Here is a 23754-nt window from a genome sequence, read left to right as displayed (position 1 = left end):
TCACAGCTCCTGATTGAGCATTAGGCCAGGGGTTTTTATCGGTGTTGTGTCTGTCTCGCTTCTGTCCATTACTGAGCCCCGCCCCTCCGCCCCTCCGCCCAAAGCCCCGGCCTCCGCTCCCGAAGGAAGGAAGGAAGATCAGACCGTGCGGGCGAGAGGTACCTGCCGCGTCACACGTAAAAAACGGGGAAGGAAGGAATCATTTTCGAACACTGCCCATGTTAACGAATGAACGAAAGGAACGCAGAAGAGAACGAGAGTCTGCGGCAAGCCAGCAAGCCTGACCCAGCCCCTGACCCAGCCGCTGACCCACGTGACCAGGCCCCGCTCTTGCGGTGAGGTGGGGGCATGAAACGAGGGCAAGAGTGAGCGCATTCACAAGCCCCATGCTTTCCCCCGGCCCTGTGGTAGAGTTACAGGCAAGCGACCCCTCAACGAAGCCCTGAAACGAAACAGGTACATCGAGTTCCCCTGCACTCTTATAGCCCTTCTCACCTCCTTAAGGCCTCGGTCACTCTCCCACGCAGCAAGACACCGTTTAGCACGTGGGCCTCCGCAAAAGAGCGTCTTCACCTCACAGTGTGGGTGGGACGCAATGCCTCGCGAGCAGGCGCAAACAACAGCGTGCTCTTCAAAGTTTTTCTTCAAAGTATTTAATGAGCAAATGTATTTTCCCCTCGGGTGACTACATGACAACTTCACACGTTGAAATTACTTAACTTGTGATGTCAACTCAAAAAACAAAATTAACCTTTTATAACAATTAAACACATTTTTACCATTTTATGAATTCAGAAGAATTAATTGGCCGGTTTATACTTCACGTAGCCAACAGCTAGTGCTTGTGGTTAGCGCATGCAAACTGTTCACATGAAAGCATTTTTTGGTACGAAAGGTCACTACAGCTTATGCTGTTGCTGGTCTCAAGCGAAGGTTTGCAACTCTTTGCAAATAACCAAGGCTCTGAAAGAGTTGAGAAAGTTCACTGTTTTCCTGATTTTATTGAAAAACAAGGTTATTTGTGTAATTACTGTATTGCTTCATCGCTGTGTTTGTGGTGATTATTTATCATGAACTAGATCTCTCATCGCCGGCTGGAGATGAAAGTGCTATACTCTGGCATGAATGTGCAGAGCAAGCAGGGTATTTCAAAAGCAAATGGAACTGGCACAGAATGGTAAACTGGCACAGAATGGTAAAGGTTGCAATCGGGTCAGATCAGGAGGCCCAGGGAAGATCCATCCAGTCGTCATTCGACATTCTTAACTTTGATTTACGGACACAGTATCGTGAGTTTCTGATCACCCTGATATAACATCCATTGCCAGGAACACTCGATCAGTTCTGAACATGAGGCAGTCAAACAGAACTGCAGTCCAGTGCCTGGTCATTTGTATTTTTTTATTTCATCTTGGAAATATCAAATTGATGTGAATGTGTATTCCAACCCAGCTGCCTGTCACAGTCATGGAATCAGGAGAGGGGACCAGTCTGTTGCAGGTGGAAGGAGGCATTTGAGCAAGCCTTCTAAAAACCGTGAAACTGAGGACCATTACATTAATGGCATTTGGCAAACGCTCTTATCCAGAGCGACGTACAGTTGATTAGACTAAGCAGGAGACAATCCTCCCCTGGAGTAATGCATGGTTAAGGGCCTTGCTCAAGGGCCCAACGGCTGTGCGGATCTTATTGTGGCTACACCGGGGATCGAACCACCTTACAGGTCCCAGTCATTTACCATAACCCCTACGCTACAGGACCAGGTTTGAGCAGACAGATGGGCGGTGGACGTGGGGGGGGGGGCTGACCCAAATTAGCATGGCCTCTGTCCTCGTGTTGCAGCAGACTGTGAAATCAGGATTCCACGGCCTGCCAGGAGAGCCTGGTCTCCTGTTGGCTGTTGGGGGGCGGGGGGTGGCTCGCTGATTGGTTATGAACCGATCACAAGACAGTAATGAATGGGGGGCTCAGAGCCCACCCAGGACCCTGACATCACAGCCGTGCAGGAACGGGGACGAGGAAACAATGCTGCCTTACAGCCGCTCCACTCCACTGGAGCCCATTCATAACTCCGGTCCCAGATGATGCAATTTCATGCTCAAGGCGGGCAACTTTGAATTAACCGAAGAGAGATTAAAAAAAAAAGAAAAATGGGAAAAGGCATCTAGAGAAAGACTATACATAGTCGTAGATGTGTGCGTGGGTGTGTCAGTGTGTGCGTATTCATCGGTCTATGAGTGTGTCAGTGTGTGAGAGGACGTCCGTGTGCATGCGTGTGTGTGTGTGTGTGTGTGTGCCTGTGAGTTTTCAGCATGTGTACACACATGTGGGGCGCGTGTGGGAGCGTTTCTGCATCTCGGGTGTGTGTGTTCTAAAAGGGGAACACGTCTCAGCCTAAGTGCCCACTCAGTGCCCTGCCTGCCGAACGGCGCGTTTATTTCGGCTCCCACGGACAGAACCCGCCTTGTGACTCAACGCGTGGGCAGCCTCCGAGCGTGTGTGAACGGCAGGGTCCGCCCAGCGCCCGGGAGGGGGGGGGGGGGGGGGGGGCACTGTGCGTTTCACAATGAACGGCTGTCCAATCCAGGGCAGGAGCTCAAGCTCTCCCTATTCGCCCCCGTCTCTTCCAGAGGTGATGCTCCTGCCGGAACCCCCCCCCCCCCTTGAAAGTGATCTTTATCTGTCCCAGTCTGGGGGGGGGAGGGGGGGGTAAACCAGGTCAAAGCGAGGGCAGTTGGAGGGGTGTGCACAGGGCCAAGAAGCAGAATGCCCCGCTTATTCTGCCACTGTACAAATTTCCATCTGAATACGGGGGTCTGCCCTAGAGCGACGCTCTATTCAGGGTTACAGAATGGGGCTATACCGCTCTAGAGTGGCACTCTATTCAGGGTTACAGAATGGGGCTATACCACTCTAGAGTGGCACTCTATTCAGGGTTACAGAATGGAGCTATACCGCTCTAGAGTGGCACTCTATTCAGGGTTACAGAATGGGGCTATACTGCTCTAGAGCAACGCTCTATTCAGGGTTACAGAATGAGGCTATACCGCTCTAGAGCGGCACTCTATTCAGGGTTACAGAATGGGGCTATACCACTCTAGAGTGGCACTCTATTCAGGGTTACAGAATGAGGCTATACTGCTCTAGAGTGGCACTCTATTCAGGGTTACAGAATGGAGCTATACCGCTCTAGAGTGGCACTCTATTCAGGGTTACAGAATGGAGCTATACCGCTCTAGAGTGGCACTCTATTCAGGGTTACAGAATGGAGCTATACCACTCTAGAGTGGCACTCTTATTCTTGGAGCAACTCTAAGAACTCTACGCCTATTCCATGTCCTCAGATGCCATTGCCGTGGAGTCTGAGGGTGTGGTCAGCTCACTCCGGGCACACAGCTCCTGAGCTCTCACATGCGGGCCAACGTGTGCCACTCTCCCACTGGGCCCCACGGCTACCACCTCAGATTCAGACCAGAACTCAAGATGCTTCTCCATGTGTCAATGGAAATTGATACGCAGCAGTGCCAGAGCATGGTTGCAATGTCATGTAATAGTATAATAGTAATGGTTGAATATTGTAATGATATAAATGCAGGTTTGTCATGTAACAACAGAAATAGTGCTGGTGTCACATACGGTTGCCTCTCTCCCTCTCTCTGTGTAAGATTATTGGAATCTCCCCATTCACATTCGTACCCAGAAATCTCTCTTACCGCCTTTCTCACATGACGTCAGAGCCTGACAAGGTTCCTACCGGAAACATGAGCACATTCCCCACATTCAGCGGTTAGGCTGAATGGGAACCACATGCCTCTCTCTCTCTCTCTCTCTCTCTCTCTCTCTCTCTCTCTCTCTCTCTCTCTCTCTCTCTCTCTCTCTCTCTCTCCTCTCCCTCTCTCTCTCTCTCTCTCTCTCTCCCTCCCTCTCTCCCTCTCTCTCTCTGACTGGAGCATGCACAAAGACCGCCAGCCAGTGAGTGCCAGTTTTTCCAACACTGCAGGCAACATGGCACTACAGAAGGGATGCTGTGGAGCTAACACGCATTAACCTGCCCTCCCGCTGATCCATCTATCCACTAACCTAACCCACTTATCCTGAACAGGGTCACAGGGGGGCTGGAGCCTATCTCAGCGTACATTGGGCGAAAGGCAGGAATACACCCTGGACAAGGTCGCCAGTCCATCGCAGGGCACACACACCATTCACTCACACACTCATACCTACGGGCAATTTAGACTCTCCAATCAGCCTAACCTGCATGTCTTTGGACTGTGGGAGGAAACCGGAGTACCCGGAGGAAACCCACACGAACACGGGGAGGCCACCCCTTCCGCTGATGCTAACGTGCACTAAACCTGCCCTCCTGCTGAGGCCCCTGAGGGCCACATGTCGTACCAGTGCTGACCAGGCCAGGCTGCGGGTTTTTTGACCCATGAGGAAGTCACAAATACTGCATGTCCCAACTGCTTCTCGTGAACAGGAACCTTTAAAACCCCAAAAAGGGGCTGACTAAGATCGGACCGGAACACTCAGGACTAGTCAGGACCAAGAAGGGCTGACCTGGCCTCTCATTGAAGGGGGATCCACAAGGTCCAACGATGGGCCGACAGGCCTCCAGCCATGCCCCTCTCCCACGCCCCTCTCCCACTCCCCACCGTCGATGTAAACAGTCACTGAGCAATCCCGGCGGTCTGAAGTGCACACGCCATATTGGTTTAAAAAAGCCTCGGGAAATGTTTAGGTGTAAAAAGCAAACATACGGCCGTTCTGACAAACTGTTTACTCCTTCCTTCCCCTCACCCCCCCCCTTTCCCCTTTCCCAGGCCTGTCCATCCCGCCCCCCCACACCCCCGCTGCTGCGTAAACTCCTCAAACATTTTCTTTTGCTATCTCGCATCATTCTAAACTGTACAATTCTAAAGCCGTTTCCTGAAAGCAAAACGAAATAACATAACTAGTCGTGTGGGCAAAACCTGCAAAACTCATCAGAATACTCATTACACCCCCCGCCCCTTATCACACAGTAAGGCCCTTAAGCACAGTTAAGGGCGGCCTGTAGCGTAGTGGTTAAGGTAAATGACTGGGACACGCAAGGTCGGTGGTTCGATCCCCGGTGTAGCCACGATAAGATCCGCACAGCCGTTGGGCCCTTGAGCAAGGCCCTTAACCCTGCATTGCTCCAGGGAGGATTGTCTCCTGCTTAGTCTAATCAACTGTACGTCGCTCTGGATTAGAGCGTCTGTCAAATGGTAATAATGTAATGTAGTTCAGCCTACAGTATGCCCAAACAGCCATAGCTGACAGACAGACAGAGAGACAGATGCTCCATCTCACACACACACTCATATGTCGCCTGCCGTGTATTACACACGTTTCCCGTACGCTAATTTAGATTTTTTTTCACTCCCCGCTAAACATGGGACACAAAAAAAAAATTATAATATGACGGCACGGCATAATTAGCTGGAAGCTTAGCACAAACACCTCGTGAACTGAAATGGAAAGATTAATGAGTAACTAAGCAGATGAGAATGAATTTGAAAGTTAATGAAATGTCTGAAATTGTGTGTGTGTGGGGGGGGGGGTTATTACTGGAAAGTATTCCTGTTACTCAGAGCCACACAGCAAAACCCAGTGTGAGCCTGCAGTCTCTGGTGGTGGATCTGGCAACAACCTGGCAGCGGTCTGGTTTTAAAGGTTACGCAAGGAGCAACCCCCCCAGCTGGGCTCGCCATTTCACAAGAATTTACAAACGCTACATTTTCCACGGATTTATTTTTTTGCCTATACTAATGAATTTTAATGAATCCTTGGATTTTAACGACGTTAAATTGAACACTGCGGCTTGTATATCTGTATCTCTTTAAAACCTTTACGTTTGCTATTTGAGCAGTTTGTACACCAAAACACAGAACAAATTACCTCAGTAGACTTGACAAGTGTCATCAAAAAATCATATTCATAGCACCACATCACCACATCAATCAACTTGGTCCAAAAAGCCCAACGATAAAAGATACACTGATTATGTTACTGTTTAAAAATGAGGAATCAACCTCAAAATCGTCATCGGAAAGGCAGACCTGATCCAATCTGAGAGTGGAGAGAGGAACAGGCTCGTTGTTTGTCTGTCTGCTTGTGCATTTCCTCACTCCCCCTTTTCACGAGTCGCCATTTCACCCCAGGTCTTGAGCGGCGTGGGGCCATTAAAGAGGTTTTATGGGTATCTGTCTCCTGCTCACCGTGTCACAGACAGCGTGCTCGTTACCGGGGGGACCCCTGAGAGACCCCCGGGGGGAGGAGGGGGGGGGGGGGGGAGCCTGCTCCAGACGGCCGCGGTAATTGTAGCTATAGCTACATTCACCTCTCAACCGCCGGTTCATTTGCTTTTTGGTAAAAATAGAAAAAAAGAAAAAAAAAAGAAAAAAGAAAAAAAAACTTGGAAAGGGAAAGAATCGGAAAGACATCCAGCTGTTGTAATTTCACCCCCCTCCTCCCCCCCTCGTTCCCAGACTCTGCCTCATCACGTGCCCCTCCAGCCCCTCCAGAGCTGAAGCACCCCTAAAACTCTCACCTACTACATTACCCCACACCCCTGCCTTGCCCAGGCACAGAGAGAGGTCTACGGGAGGTGTACAGGCAGAGGTATGTAAGCAGGGCCGTAGAGCAGTGGAATGCAGCATTGCCCTCGGACCAAAAAAGAGGTGTCGATGGCCTGGAGGGGACTTTACTAATGCAGTTTGAGTTGAATTATTTTATCCTACTCACGTCTGCTTTTAAAGCCGATAACGTGAAATTAAAGTGAATAACTTAAATTAAAATGCATCCTATTTTTATTTTAAAGGATGTAAATGAGGCCTGAAATCCAGAGCAAATCCATCAGACTGTATGCCACACGGGACTGACAATATAACGCAGCGGTGGTATCTGTACGGTCACGTACCGTCCTCTCGGGTCCTCTTCACACTCGTCCCTGCGTTCGATCTGCACGTCGTTGTACGTCGCTCTGGATAAGAGGCGTCCGCAAAACGCCTTGTAACGTAATGTACACGACGACAAAGCTGATCTTAAAAGCCGGCACCCAAAGGCACGAACGTCTGGCGATGTTTCGGACGCCCAGAGGCACGCTGGGAGACGGAGCGAGGGCCGATCGGACGGCCCCGCGGAGCGTCGTGAAGCGCGGGGCTCATCAGCGCGAGGCTTCGGGGGGCCGGTGACTCAGTGATTAACCGCGCCGGACCGCTGGATCCGCGAGACGCCACATGAAGGGCTGAGGTGAGGCGAGGGAGGCCGGGCCGGGGCTGAAAGGGAGCGCCGGGGATTGGGGCGCTGTAAAACTGTAAACCCCTCGGCTTGTTAACGTCCCGCTCACGACACGCTCGCCCTCCTTGTTTCTGCTCAGTGAAATGAGACGGGGGACGGGGGTGGGGGGTGGTTCTGGGTTTTGGGGGAATGGGAACTTGGCTCCACACATTACAAGGTTAGGGCTTCACCCCCCCTTTTAAATGTTCGCAGCCTTCTCATTGTGAAATGTGGCAAATAACACCTTTGAAGGCCAGCAACAGAGGCTTTTTTTTTTTTTTTTTTTTAAGCATGTCAATGTGTAACAGAACGCTGGCTGGGGCTGATGTGAATTGGCGTGTGATGTCTGATACTGAGAAAACGTTGGGCGAGACGGCGAGATTGTTTCATCCAGACGAACGCACACAACGCTTTTCACTGCAGAACTACTCTGGGACGGACAATCAAAGCTTCAAACGGCACAACACAGCCATGGAGTCAGAAGTGTTCGGAGCAAGCGAGCGGTCTCACGCACGCCGGGGGAGTCCCTGGCCGGGGGGGGGGGGGGGACTCTCCGGCTGTTTGAGACACGGGAGCTGGGGGCCCCCTTCGGCCAGACGCAGCGCATACCGCCCCACCATGTCCTCATTACGGAAGAACACCCCCGTCTCGCCTTTCCCTCTCAGAATGCCTGGGACCAAGCCCAGCCCCGTTCGCTGGAGGAGGCAGTCGAGTCCACCGGGCACAAGCGCAGGGACTTCTGGGTAAAGAGATGACGCTGGGTCCGTGCAGTTGAAAAGATCTGTGAGACCTGGCGACATACGAGACCGAGACACCCACCGACTCAAACCCCGCCTCACGACTGGACGCTAACTCGCTCTACGCATGAAAGAAATATCCCCATCCCGACTGCGGAGTCATTTGTTTTGGGCGGCCGGGAGACCCACATCTGAAAAACCAGAAACATCTGACCCTGTTTACACAGCTGCCAGCAGCCGGGCCCAAATCAGAGGTGCATTTTTTAGCTTTTTTTTTTGTTTTGTTTTTTTGGACGCTGTGGGGGGGTGGTGGTGAGTGGGTGGCGAGGCGGCGTGGTGAGGTGAGGTGGAGGGAACGCGGGTTTGGGAGGGAGCGTCAGCCAGGGGTGTCGCCTTGCCTGACGCAACACAACCCTCCGGCTCCACCGCAGGCCTCCTGCTTCCCAGCCGGGACAGGCTCACATGCGGCCTGTAGCGTAGTGGTTAAGGTAAATGACTGGGACCCGCACGGTCGGCGGTTCTAATCCCGGTGTAGCCACTATAAGATCTGCACAGCCGTTGGGCCCTTGAGCAAGGCCCTTAACCCTGCATTGCTCCAGGGGAGGATTGTCTCCTGCTTAGTCTAATCAACTGTACGTCGCTCTGGATAAGAGTGTCTGCCAAATGCCAATAATGTAATGTAAATGTAACCGCAGGCCAGGACAGGTGTACATGAGTACCTCAGGCCAGGACAGGTGTACATGAGCACCTCAGGCCAGGACAGGTGTACATGAGTACCTCAGGCCAGGACAGGTGTACATGAGTACCTCAGGCCAGGACAGGTGTACATGAGTACCATCTCCATCAGATAACCGCCCACCTCCCCAACGAACATTCCTGTCACTCACTGAGCCCTGTCTGCAGGTGAACACACAGACCCTCTATTTACACCTCACCCTCTATTTACACGCCATTTGTGTCAGTTGTAAACTGTGAATACTTTCAGACCGATGTGTCTCTCCTAAAGACGCGCGGGTTGGGTTGCGTGTGCGATTCTGCCGAGGGTAATTCTGCCCCTAATGCCAGCGTTGCATGTTTGGCATGGCGTGGAGCTCAGACCGGCCCTCTCCTCTCCTCTCCTCTCGCTCCAGTCCCAGCCCGGCACACTCACTGGCAGGGCGCTGCACATCTGCTCCCAACATTTCCTTTATTCATTTCTCAAATGTTTTTGTTTTTTTTTTCTTTCTTTTCTTTTTTTCTTACTCGCTGTGCATTGAAGCCGGTGCCAAACCGGCTCGTATTAAACCTGGACCCGGAGTCTCAGAACCTACTGGAGTGCGGGTGTCTGGCCGTCTGCGTCTGCGTCTGCGGGACCCGTGGCTGTTATCGTTTCTCCGGTCTACAGACTCGTGCCGTTTCAAGGTCGTTTTCTGTGCACCGCCGCCGCGTGTTGAGTGGGGGGGAAACAAATGTAGAACAGTCAAGGCCGTTGCTTTGAGGGAGTTGTGTGTGTGTAGGTGAACCTCTGAATCCACGTTTGAATGGGATCATCTGGAGCTCTTCTCCTGATCTACAGAAACTTCCAGGTTGTTTTTTTTTTTTTTTTTTTTCTTTTGCTATCTTACAACATGTTATTCTGCCACTGTAACACCCGGGAACGCATTGGGGGAAATGAGGAAGCTTTGTTTGAGGTGACCCCTGACCTTTCGGAGTCTGGGAGCGCTTAAGAAAGATGACGTGGAGGGGACGCCTGAAAGAAGGTGCCGTTAGCAAAACCCCGCCGTGACCCTCTGCAGCTTAACATGTACGAAACAATAACCTACAGCCGGAGGTCGCTTCTGACTCCCAAGACAACACTGAATCATTTGTGCGTGTGCGTTTGTGTCACTGAGAGAGTGTGAATGAATGTGCAAAAATGTGTTAAAAAAAAATATTAATATGAACTGTATGCGCATGAGCCGGCAAGCAGGTGCATGCGAGTGTTTGTACTGTATGAACCTAAGCATGCATTCAGGTGTGTGTGGGTGTTTGTACTGTATGAACCTAAGCACGCATTCAGGTGTGTGTGGGTGTTTGTACTGTATGAACCTAAGCATGCATTCAGGTGTGTGTGGGTGTTTGTACTGTATTTACGTAGACATGAATGCAGGTTTGTGTGTGTTTGTATCGTACGTAGATGGGCATGCACGCAGGTGCATGTGTGTATTTGTTCTGTAAGTACGTATGCATGCAAGTAGGTGCATGTCTGTATTCCTCAATGAAAGACCCAGGGCAAGAAATAGGGTTTCTGCAAGAAGCTGTGTGCAGCCAGGTTTGCTGAAGTGTGCATGTAAATGCCTGCATGTGTGTATGTGTTGGTGTGCTTGCATGCTTGTTTTTGTGTATGCCAATGCATGTATGTGCATTTATGTTTGTGAGCGCGTGGGTGTGTGTGTGTGTGTGTGTGTGTGGGTGGGTGCATGCATGCATCCCTACAGGTGTATAAGCATGCCAGGTTTTCTCCCAAATACCACATACCTTTCACACAGCTAAAATGTTAAAGGCCCCTATCAGTGGTTCTCATCGCTCCCGGGAAATGAACAATACTGACTGGGTACCAGTCATCCTTAACACACGCGCATGCATACACAAGTATGCATACTCAAGCATGCATACACAAGAATGCATACTCAAGCATGCATACACAAGCATGCATACTCAAGCATGCATACACAAGCATGCATACACAAGCATGCATACACAGGCATGCATACACAAGCATAAATAATGTGGGGTGACTGCAAGGTACCACCTTCCGTAGAACAAAATGAGCACATCTTAAAAAACCATGCTGCAGGATGGTGCGCTTCCACTGCAGCTGTTGGCACATACATGCAAGCATGTGCACATGTGTGTGTGTGTGTGTGTTTGTATGCGTGTATCTACGCACGTGTTTGTGTGTGTGCGCGTTGTATGTGTGCGTTTGTGCGTGCACATGCTCACTTGTACGCGTGCACACTGTGTGTGTGTGTGTGTGTGTGTGTGGGTGTGTTCACACGTTTGAGCGTGTTGTGTATGTATGTGTGCATGTGCACGTGTAAACACACGCTCCTCCAGGTGCCCTGAAAGCCGAGCTGAGAAACAGGGTTTTGAGGCAGTCCCACCCCTCCAGACAGCATTACCCTCCTGTCATCAGCTTGAAGTGGTTAAAAAAGTGAGAAGTATGTTTCCATGACGTCTCCAAACCTCACCTACTTTAACTAGGCACTCATGCAGCTCACTAACAGAGAGGAAGTGAGGAGGGGGGGGGGTGAGACCCATGAGCACAGCCCCAAACTCATCCTTAAAAAAAAAAAAGAGGAACCAGCCCTGCCCCACTGACCCTCAGGGAGAAGGGTCACACCCCGCTGGGACCCCGAAACAGGAAGCCACCGGCGGGGTGCTCCAGCTGCACGCGAGCTCCAGCGGTCTCAGCGGCACTGTGCAAGTCCGCCGGCCGGCTGGGACACATCACATTACATTACATTACATTATTGGCAGACGCTCTTATCCAGAGCGACGTACAGTTGATTAGACTAAGCAGGAGACAATCCTCCCCTGGAGCAATGCAGGGTTAAGGGCCTCGCTCAAGGGCCCAACGGCTGTGCGGATCTTATTGTGGCTACACCGGGATTAGAACCGCCGACCTTGTGTGTCCCAGTCATTTACCTTAACCACTACGCTACAGGCCTCCCTACAGACACCCATCACCCGGGCACTGCCCGAGTCCCCCACTCAGCCTCGCTGCCCCTGACACAACGCCAGGACGGAGCCCAGCACAGAGCATTACTTTACACTACATTGCATGCGGCTGACGCTTTTATCCAAAGCAACTCACGGTTGATTAGACCGAGCAGGAGACAGTCCTCCCCTGGAGCAATGCGGGGTAAAGGGCCTCGCTCAAGGGCCCAACGGCAGCGCGGATCTTTATCGTGGCCACACTGGGGAACATGAAAGATCTTGCGGGTCCCAGTCATGTTCCTTAACCACTACGTTACAGAGCATTGCCACACACATCACCACACATCCCTACCCAGCACAACAGTGAGTCACGGTGGGGACCCAGGTGCGAGACATAGGACTCGGATCAATGTGGCCATTTCTGCACATTTTACATCCGGAGGATCCAGGTGAATCCAAGAGAGCCCTACTTTAATTTAAATGGACAGCCTCTACTGCAGGAAGGCCAGTGGGTATACACACAGAGAATCCGTATCTATAATGCTACTTAGCGGTCTTAAGTTAAGATCGCTACAGAACTTAGCTTAACATTTCCACACACACAAAAGAGCTTTACAGCCCAATATAGCCGTGGGATACTATGAAAACACTACAAATTAACTTTCCACATATTGGAGGGATATGTTGAAACTAAAAATAACACAGAAATGCAAGGCCATGTTTACGTGACAAAGTTTATACTTCCTATTGGAAGACTAAACATGACCACACGCATTGCGAAAAAATGCAGACCTAGGTCTGGCAAATGCATTTTACCGCAATATCATATTCGCTGAATGAATTATAATATTTATCGATACATTGGGGAGCCTGATGTGTTAGTGAATGGAACCAAAGTGCATTAGCATAGGTCTATATAGCTCCACTCAAAACTTTTCTGACTGCATACTGTACTCCATCATGTTAGGGCACAGGGAAATTATCATGAACTGTTTTTTTTTGTTTGTTTGTTTTTTTGGGGTTTTTTTGGTCCAACACGAGACATGTCTTAGTTGTCCGTGTTCCATTAGAGTGCGGACGGGCTTTTTTATTATGTGAATTAGAGTAATAACTAATAAGTAGTAGTAAGTAGTAAGAGATCAAGACAGGAAAACCAGCAATCGCTATATAAATCACACGTATAACCTATAAATTAGATTAATTGGTTAATAATAAAAACAATATCCGTGCACGTTTTCACGGCCGTTTGTTTTGTTAAAAACAAATTCTAAGTATAAATTAATTAAACGATTTCAGGTCCACATGGCATGCCAATATCTGTTATTATTTTGTAAACGATTGTTGTCTCTCAACTTCAGTTACATTTTCAAACTGAAAACGGCACGTTGTTTCGAATTGCAACCGACGTTTTACAGAGGATACAAGAAGATTGAATTTGAAATTAATCCCGGGCAAGCTGTTACACTGTTTAACACTGGAGATGGGACGCATTCCTCAGCCCACACATTGAAACTCAACTCATCTTTGCAAAAGTTGAGTCCCTGATGCGCTATATGATGTTCATCACAATTCACAAACGAACGCAACGGCAAAACTGTATTACCTCCACGCAATAAGAACTCTTTAAGGCTACTCACCGTCCACTTTTTCTGATTTTATAGTTAACGTCGGTTTCATATCGACAGCTGCCGTCATGATCTTCAGATCAAAATGTAATGTTTTCTCTTTTTTTCTTTTACTATATCCAATTCAATTGCGTTCACTTATAGACTACTCTTCTCTCGCGCTGCAGAAATAAGCGCTTTCGCACACCCCTTCCCTTTCCTGCCAGTCTTAAACGCGTTTTTTTTTTTTCTTTCCCTCAATATATTTTATTTCTTCTGCACAACCCGCTCTCTCTCTCCCTCCCTCCTGCTAAACTCGCCAGGGCGTTTCTGTCCCTCAACAAGCTCAGAAGAGGCTGGTCTCAACTCTGTACACGCGCATGTCATCTCAAAGGGGCGGTGTTAGCACGCCGAATTCAATTACATTCCTGTCTGCTCTCTCACTTTCAGAATGCAGTGACATTATCAGGCAACCCCGTGGGGAACAAAGATTGCGCCAATACATGTGTTCCGCAAATTACACAACCCAAAAGAAGCTAATGGCACAGCCCGAGAATTCTTGGAACTTTTTTTTTTTTTTTGAGATGTCCTACAAACATGGCTACAGCAAGGACAGCATCCGACAAAGACAGCGGAAAACAGAACGCTGAGCTCAAGAACTTGACCATACGGATGTGAGGAAACATATTGCGCAACGAGGCTACTTCTGAAACACAAAGTACACCCCACAGTGCACACGCAGAAAAGGGTGCCGTAATTGACAACGCGCTGCTCTTAAAAGTTCATAACGTGCCTGAAAAGCAGCTGTCAGCCCCATAATTCCAGACTCGACAGACAGTTTAATGATGGCACAACTGCATTTCTTTCCTTTTTTAATTCTCAGGAATCGTGTGTGTGCATGGACGTGTGTGTGTGTGTGTGTGCGTATGTTTGTGTTGCAGGGGGGATTGGGGAGTGGCACATGGGTGCTGTGGATCAGCTTGATGGACCCACATAAACATCATTTTGACCCAGGAAACTGTCTGGCTCAAAGGGGCCCGAGTCCTCATAACGTGTGCTTCTCCTCATAAACACCCATGTGAACTTCCTGTTCACATCATGCTGATAAATAAAACCCATGTTCGGCGTTTACAGAATCACTTCTGCAGAGACAACCTCTGAGAGCAACGCATGTTCTTTGTCCAATCCCGCCCCCCGCCTTTTCATATAAATATGTGCTACATGTTCAAAAGCCACTCAGATACGGTCAACCAGCTATTTAATGTATCTAAATTTAATTGGGACCACCGCGTCATCACAGTCAATGACAGGAATTTGATTTGTGTGAGGTTCTGTTTTATTTATTTGTTTTTATTTATTTATTTTATTGCATTTATTTTTAGATGATAAATTTAATTAGGCATAATGAACATGTCATTTCTGTAATTGAATCAGGCTTATTACCATGAGCAGGGAGCCAGTTATTTCTAAACAGACAATATGAGTGAGAGAGAGAGAGAGAGAGAGAGAGAGAGAGAGAGAGAGAGAGGCAGATACTAAGGAGACAGAGAAAGGGAAGTAATGGGGGCGAAAGCATGAGGGAACAGAGGAAGAGAGAGAGAGAGAGAGAGAGAGAGAGAGAGAGACCCTCTTTTCACAATGAGCCCTATAAGCAAATTAGCTGCCATAGCAACGGATTGTCATTACCATTGTCACATGTTCCAGGTTGGTTCACGAGGAAGGGAGATATAATGTAACATCGCGTTAGAGAGCACACCGGTCTGCCCGTCAGACTGCCACGGCCCGATGGATGAAAGGGCTCAATGTAGGTTTGCAGCACACGGCTCGCATCACAGAGCTGCGCTCCTTCAAAATGGGCTTGTGGGTGAGGGAGGCAGCCAGCTCCATTGATTACGTATGGATTTTTTAAACCGGAAACCTCGCAACGGCTTCCATTAGCAGGCCGGGATAGAGTTTCACTTGCCAGAAATGGAAGCTGGAGTGGAAACCTCCGAAATGGGCTCTGGTCCGTGGTCTGGCTCCTCGTCACGAGGAGCGCTTAGTGAGGGTGGGAGCGGGGGGGTAATATACTGTGTAAGATGAGTGGCCCTTTTCTTACACATCGTTCATTCTCTTTCTCTCTCTCTCTCCCTCTCTCTCCCGCTCTCTCCCTCTCTCTCTCTCCCTCTCTCTCTCTTTTCTCTCTCCCTTTCTCTCTCTATTTTCTCTCTCCCTCTCCCTCTCTCTCTCTCCCCCTCTCCCTCTCTCTCTCCCTCTCTCTCTCTCTCTCTCTGTTCCCTCTCTGTTGTTGTTAATGAGCTCCTTGTATCTACTCTTAAAAGGATGGTCTGGGTCGGTCGGTGCCTGAGGGGTGGCCATTAAGGCTAATGGGATCCGTTTCAGTCCTGCACACTGTGAACTTAGGTTTAGTACCCGTGTGCCAAGTTCACATTTCTTATTGGCAACATGTATGTCGTGCTGCCAATAGTATCAAAACAATCTTCAAAGTTCTCAAGACTACAGATAAGAGTCTATGATTCCGAAATACACGTAGAACAGGAACAAACATACAGCAATATTTCAGTGAAGTTTCTTCATCCTCCAGGGACTGGATTTTCACAATCAAGCACATGCGCTAGAACTGGAGAGTGTAAGACGGCGGAGTGAAATCACTGAACCAGAACTAAAGCACAATACGATCCTCGGACACAGGACCTGGGTCTTTAGCTCTGACGTCTAAGAGCATGTGCCTTTGTGCTGGCCAGTGCCAGTGCCAGTAAACAGCTGACAAAGACAGAATATGAGGTTTGGGTTTCTCCTGAAGCTTAGCTAGAAGATGGGGAGATCACATGCTCGAAGGAGACAGAAACCACGTTCCTGAGCTGTATCCCAGAAACGTATGTCTGGGGTTCCAGCCTCAACACCTGCCAGACACTGTTACCATGGACACCAGCTGAGAAACAGCATCACTGACAACATACTTTGGTTCAAAATGCTTTCCTTGAAAATAACGCAACTCTATGCACTCACCAGTTTGGCTAACTGCGCAAACGCATCACTTGATTATCGGAAGCTAAACACGGAAACCCTGAGTTTCATCTTCTGGTTCTGTGATTTCTTTCCACAGCTAAGTGCAACCTCCACTGCCGTCCATGAGAGCAAAGAGATTTGATTGCAGCGTGTACTTTTAATTTGTGTACCTCCACTGATACCATCTAAGAGCTGCTCATTCAGCTACACAGTCTCCTGATGCAGCCAGCAACCGCAGTGCATCCTCAGAGGAAATGCCTGTTTCTGTTCTCCACTGACCCTCCCAACCGCATTCATCAATGAAGCCAGCGTGAATCTACACCGTACATGCATACAGTGCAGTCCATAAGTATTTGGACATCATTTCTTGTTTTGGCTTTGAAATGACACAATGAATATGAGTTTAAACTCTCTAACTTGAGGGTATTTGCATCTACACCAGGTGATCCATGTAGGAATTACAGCATTTTTATTCAGAACGTCAGCCTTCAGCCTTCAACAGAACGTTGTTAGAAACAGAGCATGCTCAACTGGCATTGCCAAAGTAATAAAAACTGGGTTGTGTGATTGTTTGTAGTAGTTATGCTCCAAAACAGTCACGGAAAATAAACAGAGAAGGACTTTTACGACAGACAACCAGCCACACAATTAATTGCGTTTCTGGGAGAAATAAAATACGTAATGTCTCCGACACAACGTTCCCATTCTATCCCGGCAATAGTCAAGCTCATTGCAACATTACATTACATTTACATTAATGGCATTTTGCAGACGCTCTTATCCAGAGCGACGCACAGTTGATTAGACTGAGCAGGAGACAATCCTCCCCTGGAGACACCGGGGATTGAACCACTGACCTTGCGGGTCCCAATCACGTACCTTAACCGCCACGCTACAGGCCGCCCACATCGCACATTTGAATTCAAACAACAATGGCCACCACTTCTGAATCATGCATACATGTTTCGTCCTGCACTGGATACGCTTTCACGCGGTCCCATTGGCTGATGGCGTAATGAGCTGCAGCCTTGGTAAATAAGACGGCAGACTGCGACTGCCCCAACACCCCCCTCGTCAGGCCACAGTTTGGTCTCATCCAAAAGCACCCTCAATGTAGTTGGGTAGGTAAGCAGTGTTTGGATAGTTAAGTTTGGTCACTTTTGCGTTGTTTGTTTGTTCTTTTAAAAAAAATTAAAATAAAAAGAAATAGGCCCTGGTCCTTATCTTTGTTTTACAGGTAGCAGTTGAAATTGTACTTCCCTCTGGGGTCTTTCAGCGCACTTATCCCTGGTTATGGGTATGCACTTTGCACTTTGTGGTACGTCGCTCTGGATAAGAGCGTCTGCCAAATGCCATTAATGTAATGTAAAAAAAAAAAAAAATTTTGCTCTGCAAGTTTCATGTACGTAAATCTGGCCCTTGGTATTGTCCCTGGTGATGCTCTGCCAGATCTGTACTGCAGACATCTTTATTTCTGCGTTCATTTCAGGGGCTTCAGTGCCGTCTTCAGCAAGCGAAACGCATGTTCAGTTGGACTCAGGTCGGGTGGTTGCTATTGCACCATGAAGCCCTGAACGACTCCTCGGTTGCTTAAGCATTCTATGTATGTATGATACACACACAGTAAATAACGAAGCTCACATCTGCCCAAGCTCAAGTAACAAATTAGCACTCCCGTAATCCCAGGGGTGATTGTAAAGACTCTTCTTCTGTGACCACATTTTGGAGGATGACCCCCGTCCCCCCCATCCCCAGCACACCACCTCCGCCCCCCTCTCCGTCTGGCCCTATGAAAGGGAGGGTTGTGTCCTCGGTCCTGCCCCCCTGCGTCCCGGCCCGGCCCGCCCGGTGTCCTGGCTGTCTGCTGGGGTCTGCGGGCTGAGCCCAGGCCTGCCGAGATCACAGCACCCCTGCGGAGAAGCCACACAAAGGCCCGGCTCTTTCCGAACAATTAGCCCCGCTAAAAGGACATCTCTCTCCCCTCCATTAGCGCCACCACGTGCCCCCAGCGCTCCATTGTGCAGATAATTTAATTATCCTCCCCTGCTTCAGTCTCCGATGCCGGGGGTGGAGTGGGGGAGTCTCGTCTCTCTCCTGGCCGTGTATACCACCCTCCCCTCCACACACACACACACACACACACTGATTGAGATCCCAGCCCAGAGGAAAGTCCCTCTTCTCATGTCAGCTTTCAGCCCCATGTCTTAATCTCCTCTTCATTGTGTTTCACAAAGGGCCACTCCGCTGCAGTGGGGGGGACCCCTGCTTGTATTTCCTTTAACCTTAATTACACACACCGGGCTCATTTGGGGGGGGGGGCAGCACGGTGCTACAAGTGAGCTTGCGTCTGCAGGGTTGCAGGCTGAATGGTTCAGTTCCTGAGTGGATCGCACACAGGCACGTAACAGAGAGCTGTCTTTGACCAAGTGTGTGAGTGTGTGTGTGTGTGTGTGTGTGTGCCTTGTATCATTTCATCAAGGCTGATTGGTTGTTCCGATTCAGACCACCCCTGGAGAGACACTAGAAACACTCGACATGAAACAAGACAAAGCATTTATAAGAAGTTATTTTTCAGAAAGCTAAAACCTAATATGCTAATATGATACCAATGTTTTCAGAAAGTGGCTTGTGTGGGCATCGAGCAGCGAAATGCACAATTAAAGACTGTTGAACTCGGGATATCAGCATTCTGGCGATAATAATGGCAATAATAATTCTAACTGAAACCATGCTCTTACGCCATCCCCTTTTCCTATCCATAAGCTGTAACTCCAAACTTCTACCCCAAGCCTCAAGCGTAGGCGCAACCGTAAAAAAAGAATACATCAATTTTAAAATATCAGTTGGTGCAACATCAAATTCCTGCATGGTTTCCAGATTAGAGTATTCAGAGTAAGCAGAAACAAGTGGGAGGAGTTTCATTTGAAAAATGTAGATTTCTATTAGATAGTACCGATTTCAAACGAGGGTGACATTCAAGGCGGACAACATAGCGGACCACACCTGCTAATCCCAGGTGAGTGAGAGAGGAGTCAACCCAGCAGTCTAAAGGAGGTGTTATCTGAGGATCTCTACAGAAGGACACAGAGAGCATCCCAGCCTGTGTCACTGTGCAGGGGCCCCTGGTCTCTGGTCCTGGCCAGCCTGTGTCACTGTGCAGGGGCCCCTGGGCTCTGGTCCTGGCCAGCCTGTGTCGCAGCGCTGGGCCCCTGCGCTCTGGGCCCCTGGGCTCTCTGGTGTTTAGGGGGAAGTGTGCTGAGCAGTGATTAGCATCTGCGCTTCCTCCTTTCCCATAACCTCCAGACCCCCGCAGGCCGCCTGTTTACTTTTACAAATAAAAAATGTGCATGCGCCCATGAGGACCTGCCCCTCTTCAGCGGTGACCCCCCGCCCCCCCAACACACCCCATACCCCCCCTACCCCCCCCCAACACACCCCATGCCCCCCCTCCCTAGCACACCCCCCCTCCACTGCTCTCCCTCACTGCTCCCTGTACTGTCCAGCTGTCAAATCACATAAAACACACTGGAAGTCTATGCGATTGCGTTTGCGTGTGCGTGTGCGTGTGTGTGTGTGTGTGTGTGTGTGTGTGTGTGTTTGTGTGTGTGTTTGTGTGTTTTAAAGTGTTTGTGTGTGTGTTTGTGTGCGTGAATGTGTGTGTGTCAGTGTGCGTGAATGTGTGTGTGTTCTAAAGTGTGTGTGTGTGTGCGTGTGTTTTAAAGTGTTGGTCTGTGTGCATGTTTTAAAGTGTTTGTGTGTGTGAGTGTGCATGTTTTAAAGTGTGTGTGCGTGTGTGTGTGTGTGGGCGTGTCCGTGAGTGCGTACGGTTTTAAAGTGTTGGCGTGTGTGCGCGTGTGTATTTGTGTGTGTGAGGAGGTGGAGAGGAGGTGGGGAGGAGGTGTGGAGGACTAATTATAAACACAGCACTGGCATGGAGGCCGTCAGACAGCTTTGTGTGACAGTCGGCTTAGTGCCAAACAGGGCCCCTTAATACACCCCTCACCTCACACGCAAGTCACTTCGGAACAGGGTCACTCTTTTCAGTTACGCACAAGATTAAGGACTCCACGCGATACAATCATTACTTCTCAGTGTTGCAACAATTGTACTCTTCGAGGGCTCTGAATTTCTGTATGTTTACACTAGGACTCGGAACTGTACTGTCCTCTCAGGTCCACTTTTGCACGTGTTCTTGTGTTTGATTTGCACTTTGTTGTACGTCGCTCTGGATAAGAGCGTCTGCTGAATGCCACATAATGTAATGTAATAATGTAATGTAATGTAATGTAACAAACTAGAACTCATGATCTCTAAAGGAGAGAGTAGACAGTATGTTTTTCTATCGTGAATAAAACTGCTGCTTGTCCTTGTGAAATAGCCATTTATCAAGCAATGCAAGAATACTCACAATACATGAAATTAGATCCACTTGTAATAATTTGAGGGCAAGTAAAGAATTAAATATGTTTACTTTGCCTGCTTCAAAGAGGACATAAATAAGTGTTTTAACTGATTATGAAAGATTTGCCACTTTTCAGTTCACACCCATTTACCAGCAGCATTTAAAAAAATAAAAAATAAAATAATAATAATAATAATAATAATAATAATAATAAAGTATATAAAACAGACATTTTAGAATGGTCTTACAGATGGAAATAAACCTTGAGATTTCACAAGCAAGAAATATGAAACCGATTAATTGTATATTTCAGCAAGGAATGGAAATGTTCAAAGCGAGACCAGGGACCAAGGTTACCTTGGTGACAGAGCTGTGTTGGCGGAGCCTGTGACCTTTGACCTGGGGAAACCGGAGTTAGCACACCTGCGGTGGAGGTCCCTGTCTTCTTCTCTCTGAAGCTGCCCTTTGACCCCCCGTCTTCAGTGATGTCAGAGTGAGGTGTCACAAACCCCAAAATGGGGCGGGGCAGCCATCTGCTTTCAATCACTACCCTCCCATGGACCAATTAAAAATCTTTTGCCGTCTGCAGCAAAATGCTGTGATAGGCTCAACTGTATTCGCCCAGATGTGTTTTGGACTGGAGGAACCTGAGTGCTTTTTAAACACTCAAAGCATCTGAGATGTGCACCTGAGATGTGTAATCTGTGTTTGTGGAAATCCAATGAGCATAATGTGAAAACCACCACCATGGCCACTCCACGCACTATGGGGTTAATGAAGGTTCACTGTGCCATCGATACACATTTATATTGATAAGCATTACCTGAAAATAATGGAGCTAATAAATAACAGCGTGTATCTGAAGCACGGATGTTGGAGCTCAAGTTACGTTACATAATTCATTTACCGAGCAAACTCCCTCGGTCAGGGGAACTCGGATAACAGCTTTAACTGTCGAGCCTTCTATCATTGAAGCAGTTCCACTTAAGTGCCTGGCTCGAAGGCGCAGCGGCAGTGCCTCGGCACTGAATCGAACCTGCAACCCCCACGCTACAGCGCCCGTTCTGAGCGCCAGTGTGTGTTTAGGAGAAAAATAGCAATAATCCTCCTATTTCTACAGCAGTAGCCCATGTGTGTTCCCTGTCCTCGCAGAGAGCCAGAAGGAGGTCTCACGAGCCTAAAACACAGTGGATATGCACCAGATTTTCGAATAAAGCAGGAAATGTAATGTAAAAATAGGTCGGCCAAAAACAAACAACAAAAACAACAAAGCCACCTTCCGACTGTTTGTACTGCCACCTTTTGACCACCCGCCCCCCCAAAACAAAAAACCTAGCACACTCTACTGCAGCAACCTGCTTTTACTGTGACCACACTACATTTAGGTGAACTGCAGACTATTAGTTTCCTGCATACTAATGAGCTGACTTTTTTCCATTTTTGTCTTGCATGCAATCAATTTAAACATGTTAAGCAACTTGCTCAATTTTATAACAGTAGTGCCCTCCCATGGAATCAAACCCACATCCCCTGTCAGAAAAGGCCCCAGCAAACTAGCACGTCTGAGTGGTGTATGCAAGCCTCCAGCAAAAACAGCCCACCCATTTCAGTCATCTGGTCTTGCATGGTCCAAATATGTTTATGTCACAGACAGGCTGGGGGTGGGGCAGAGTTCAACTCTCTTGTCAGGTTAATCTCATCACTGTACCGTCCCGTGGTCACAACTGGAATCCTGTACGTTTTGAGATTCATTATTTTGAAGGAAGAGTAGCCGAACGTATGCACGTGTCATCATCATCTGTACGATCGATCACGAGAGTTAAAACTCTTCCCTCCCGAAATAATAGCCCTCTTGTTATCAGCGTGCGCCCCCCAGAGGCGTGGCCTGGCACAAAATGAGGAACGTGGCGTGTGGCGTGTTGGCGAACTGCTCGCCGGTGCTCATTTTTAAAATGGTCTGTAGAACGTTTAGAGTATACCGCCTACTTTCGCCCAAGTCGCCACCTCGCCGTTACGCTGGACGATATTGCGCTTAAATACGGCCTGCTGTCATATCGTGCCGTCAGTGCGCTGCACTAGAAGAGCGTGTTTCAGAGGGAATCCGGCTGACGCTCTGTCACGCTCCGTTCTGTGACAGCGTTCAGGCAGAGGTCCAGCGCCGAGCCCGCCGGAGGCCGAGAGTACATTTCCAGCAAGGAGCGTCAGCGAACACTGTTAGATATATCCCAGGGGCCACGTTCCCCTGGGCCTCCCGGTCTCACGCCCACGGGGGCCAGCAGGAGAGTTGACGGAAGAAATCTGGTGGCCGTCAAGCCCCCCCCCCCCCCCCCCCCGACCTCCCCCTCCCACCCGCGGCGTGCGTTCCCCCACCCTCTGAATAAATTACTCTTTCAAGGAGGGAGCCTCGGAGTCAAACGCAGGCGACACAGTGGGAGGAATGTTCCGGTTAAAAATAAACGGGGAAAAAAAAAAAAAAAAAAAGTTAAAAAGAGCAAAAAAATGTGGGGCATGCGAGGCGGCCCGGGGCGGAAAGTATGAGGCCTCTGCTCAAAGCATCGACCCCGGGGTCAGAGTCACACGTCTCCCACCCCCCTGCAGCCGCACGAGGGACCCCAGGAGTCAGGAGGGCTTTCAGCCAAATATGGACACCAGCGATCTGCTCCGGGAGTGTGTGGCGCTTCAATGCACTTTCACATGAGTGAGACAGTGTCACAGGATATTTACCTTGCATTTATATTGTGTAAGTGCGTGTGTCTGTGTGTGTGTGTGTGTGTGTGTGTGTGTGTGGAAGTACACATGAGAGAGACTGTGGGCACATGTGTGTGTGTGTGTGTGTGTGTGGAAGTACACATGAGAGAGACTGTGGGCACGTGTGTGTGTGTGTGGGGAAGTACACATGAGAGAGACTGTGGGCACATGTGTGTGTGTGTGTGTGGAAGTACACATGAGAGAGACTGTGGGCACGTGTGTGTGTGTGTGTGTGTGTGTGTGTGTGTGTGGAAGTACACATGAGAGAGACTGT

At 49.0% G+C, this 23754-nt stretch overlaps 1 protein-coding gene across 2 annotated transcripts in view; it reads right to left on the bottom strand.

Annotated features, from left to right (window-relative positions):
- Window positions 1-13636, bottom strand: part of ets1 (v-ets avian erythroblastosis virus E26 oncogene homolog 1) — a 32437-nt gene extending 18801 nt beyond the window's left edge. For both annotated transcript variants that reach the window (XM_061218304.1, XM_061218305.1), the window contains exon 1: window positions 13355-13636. In XM_061218304.1, coding sequence (XP_061074288.1) covers window positions 13355-13412 — 58 coding nt within the window. In that variant the 5' untranslated portion in view covers window positions 13413-13636. The remainder of the gene's footprint in view (window positions 1-13354) is intronic.
- Between the last annotated feature and the right edge of the window lie 10118 nt (window positions 13637-23754).

This window comes from Conger conger, chromosome 13 (genome assembly GCF_963514075.1).
Source record: "Conger conger chromosome 13, fConCon1.1, whole genome shotgun sequence".
Lineage (NCBI taxonomy): Eukaryota > Metazoa > Chordata > Actinopteri > Anguilliformes > Congridae > Conger > Conger conger.
The sequence above is the reverse complement of the archived record's forward strand: the minus strand, read 5'-3'. Positions and strand labels throughout refer to the sequence as shown.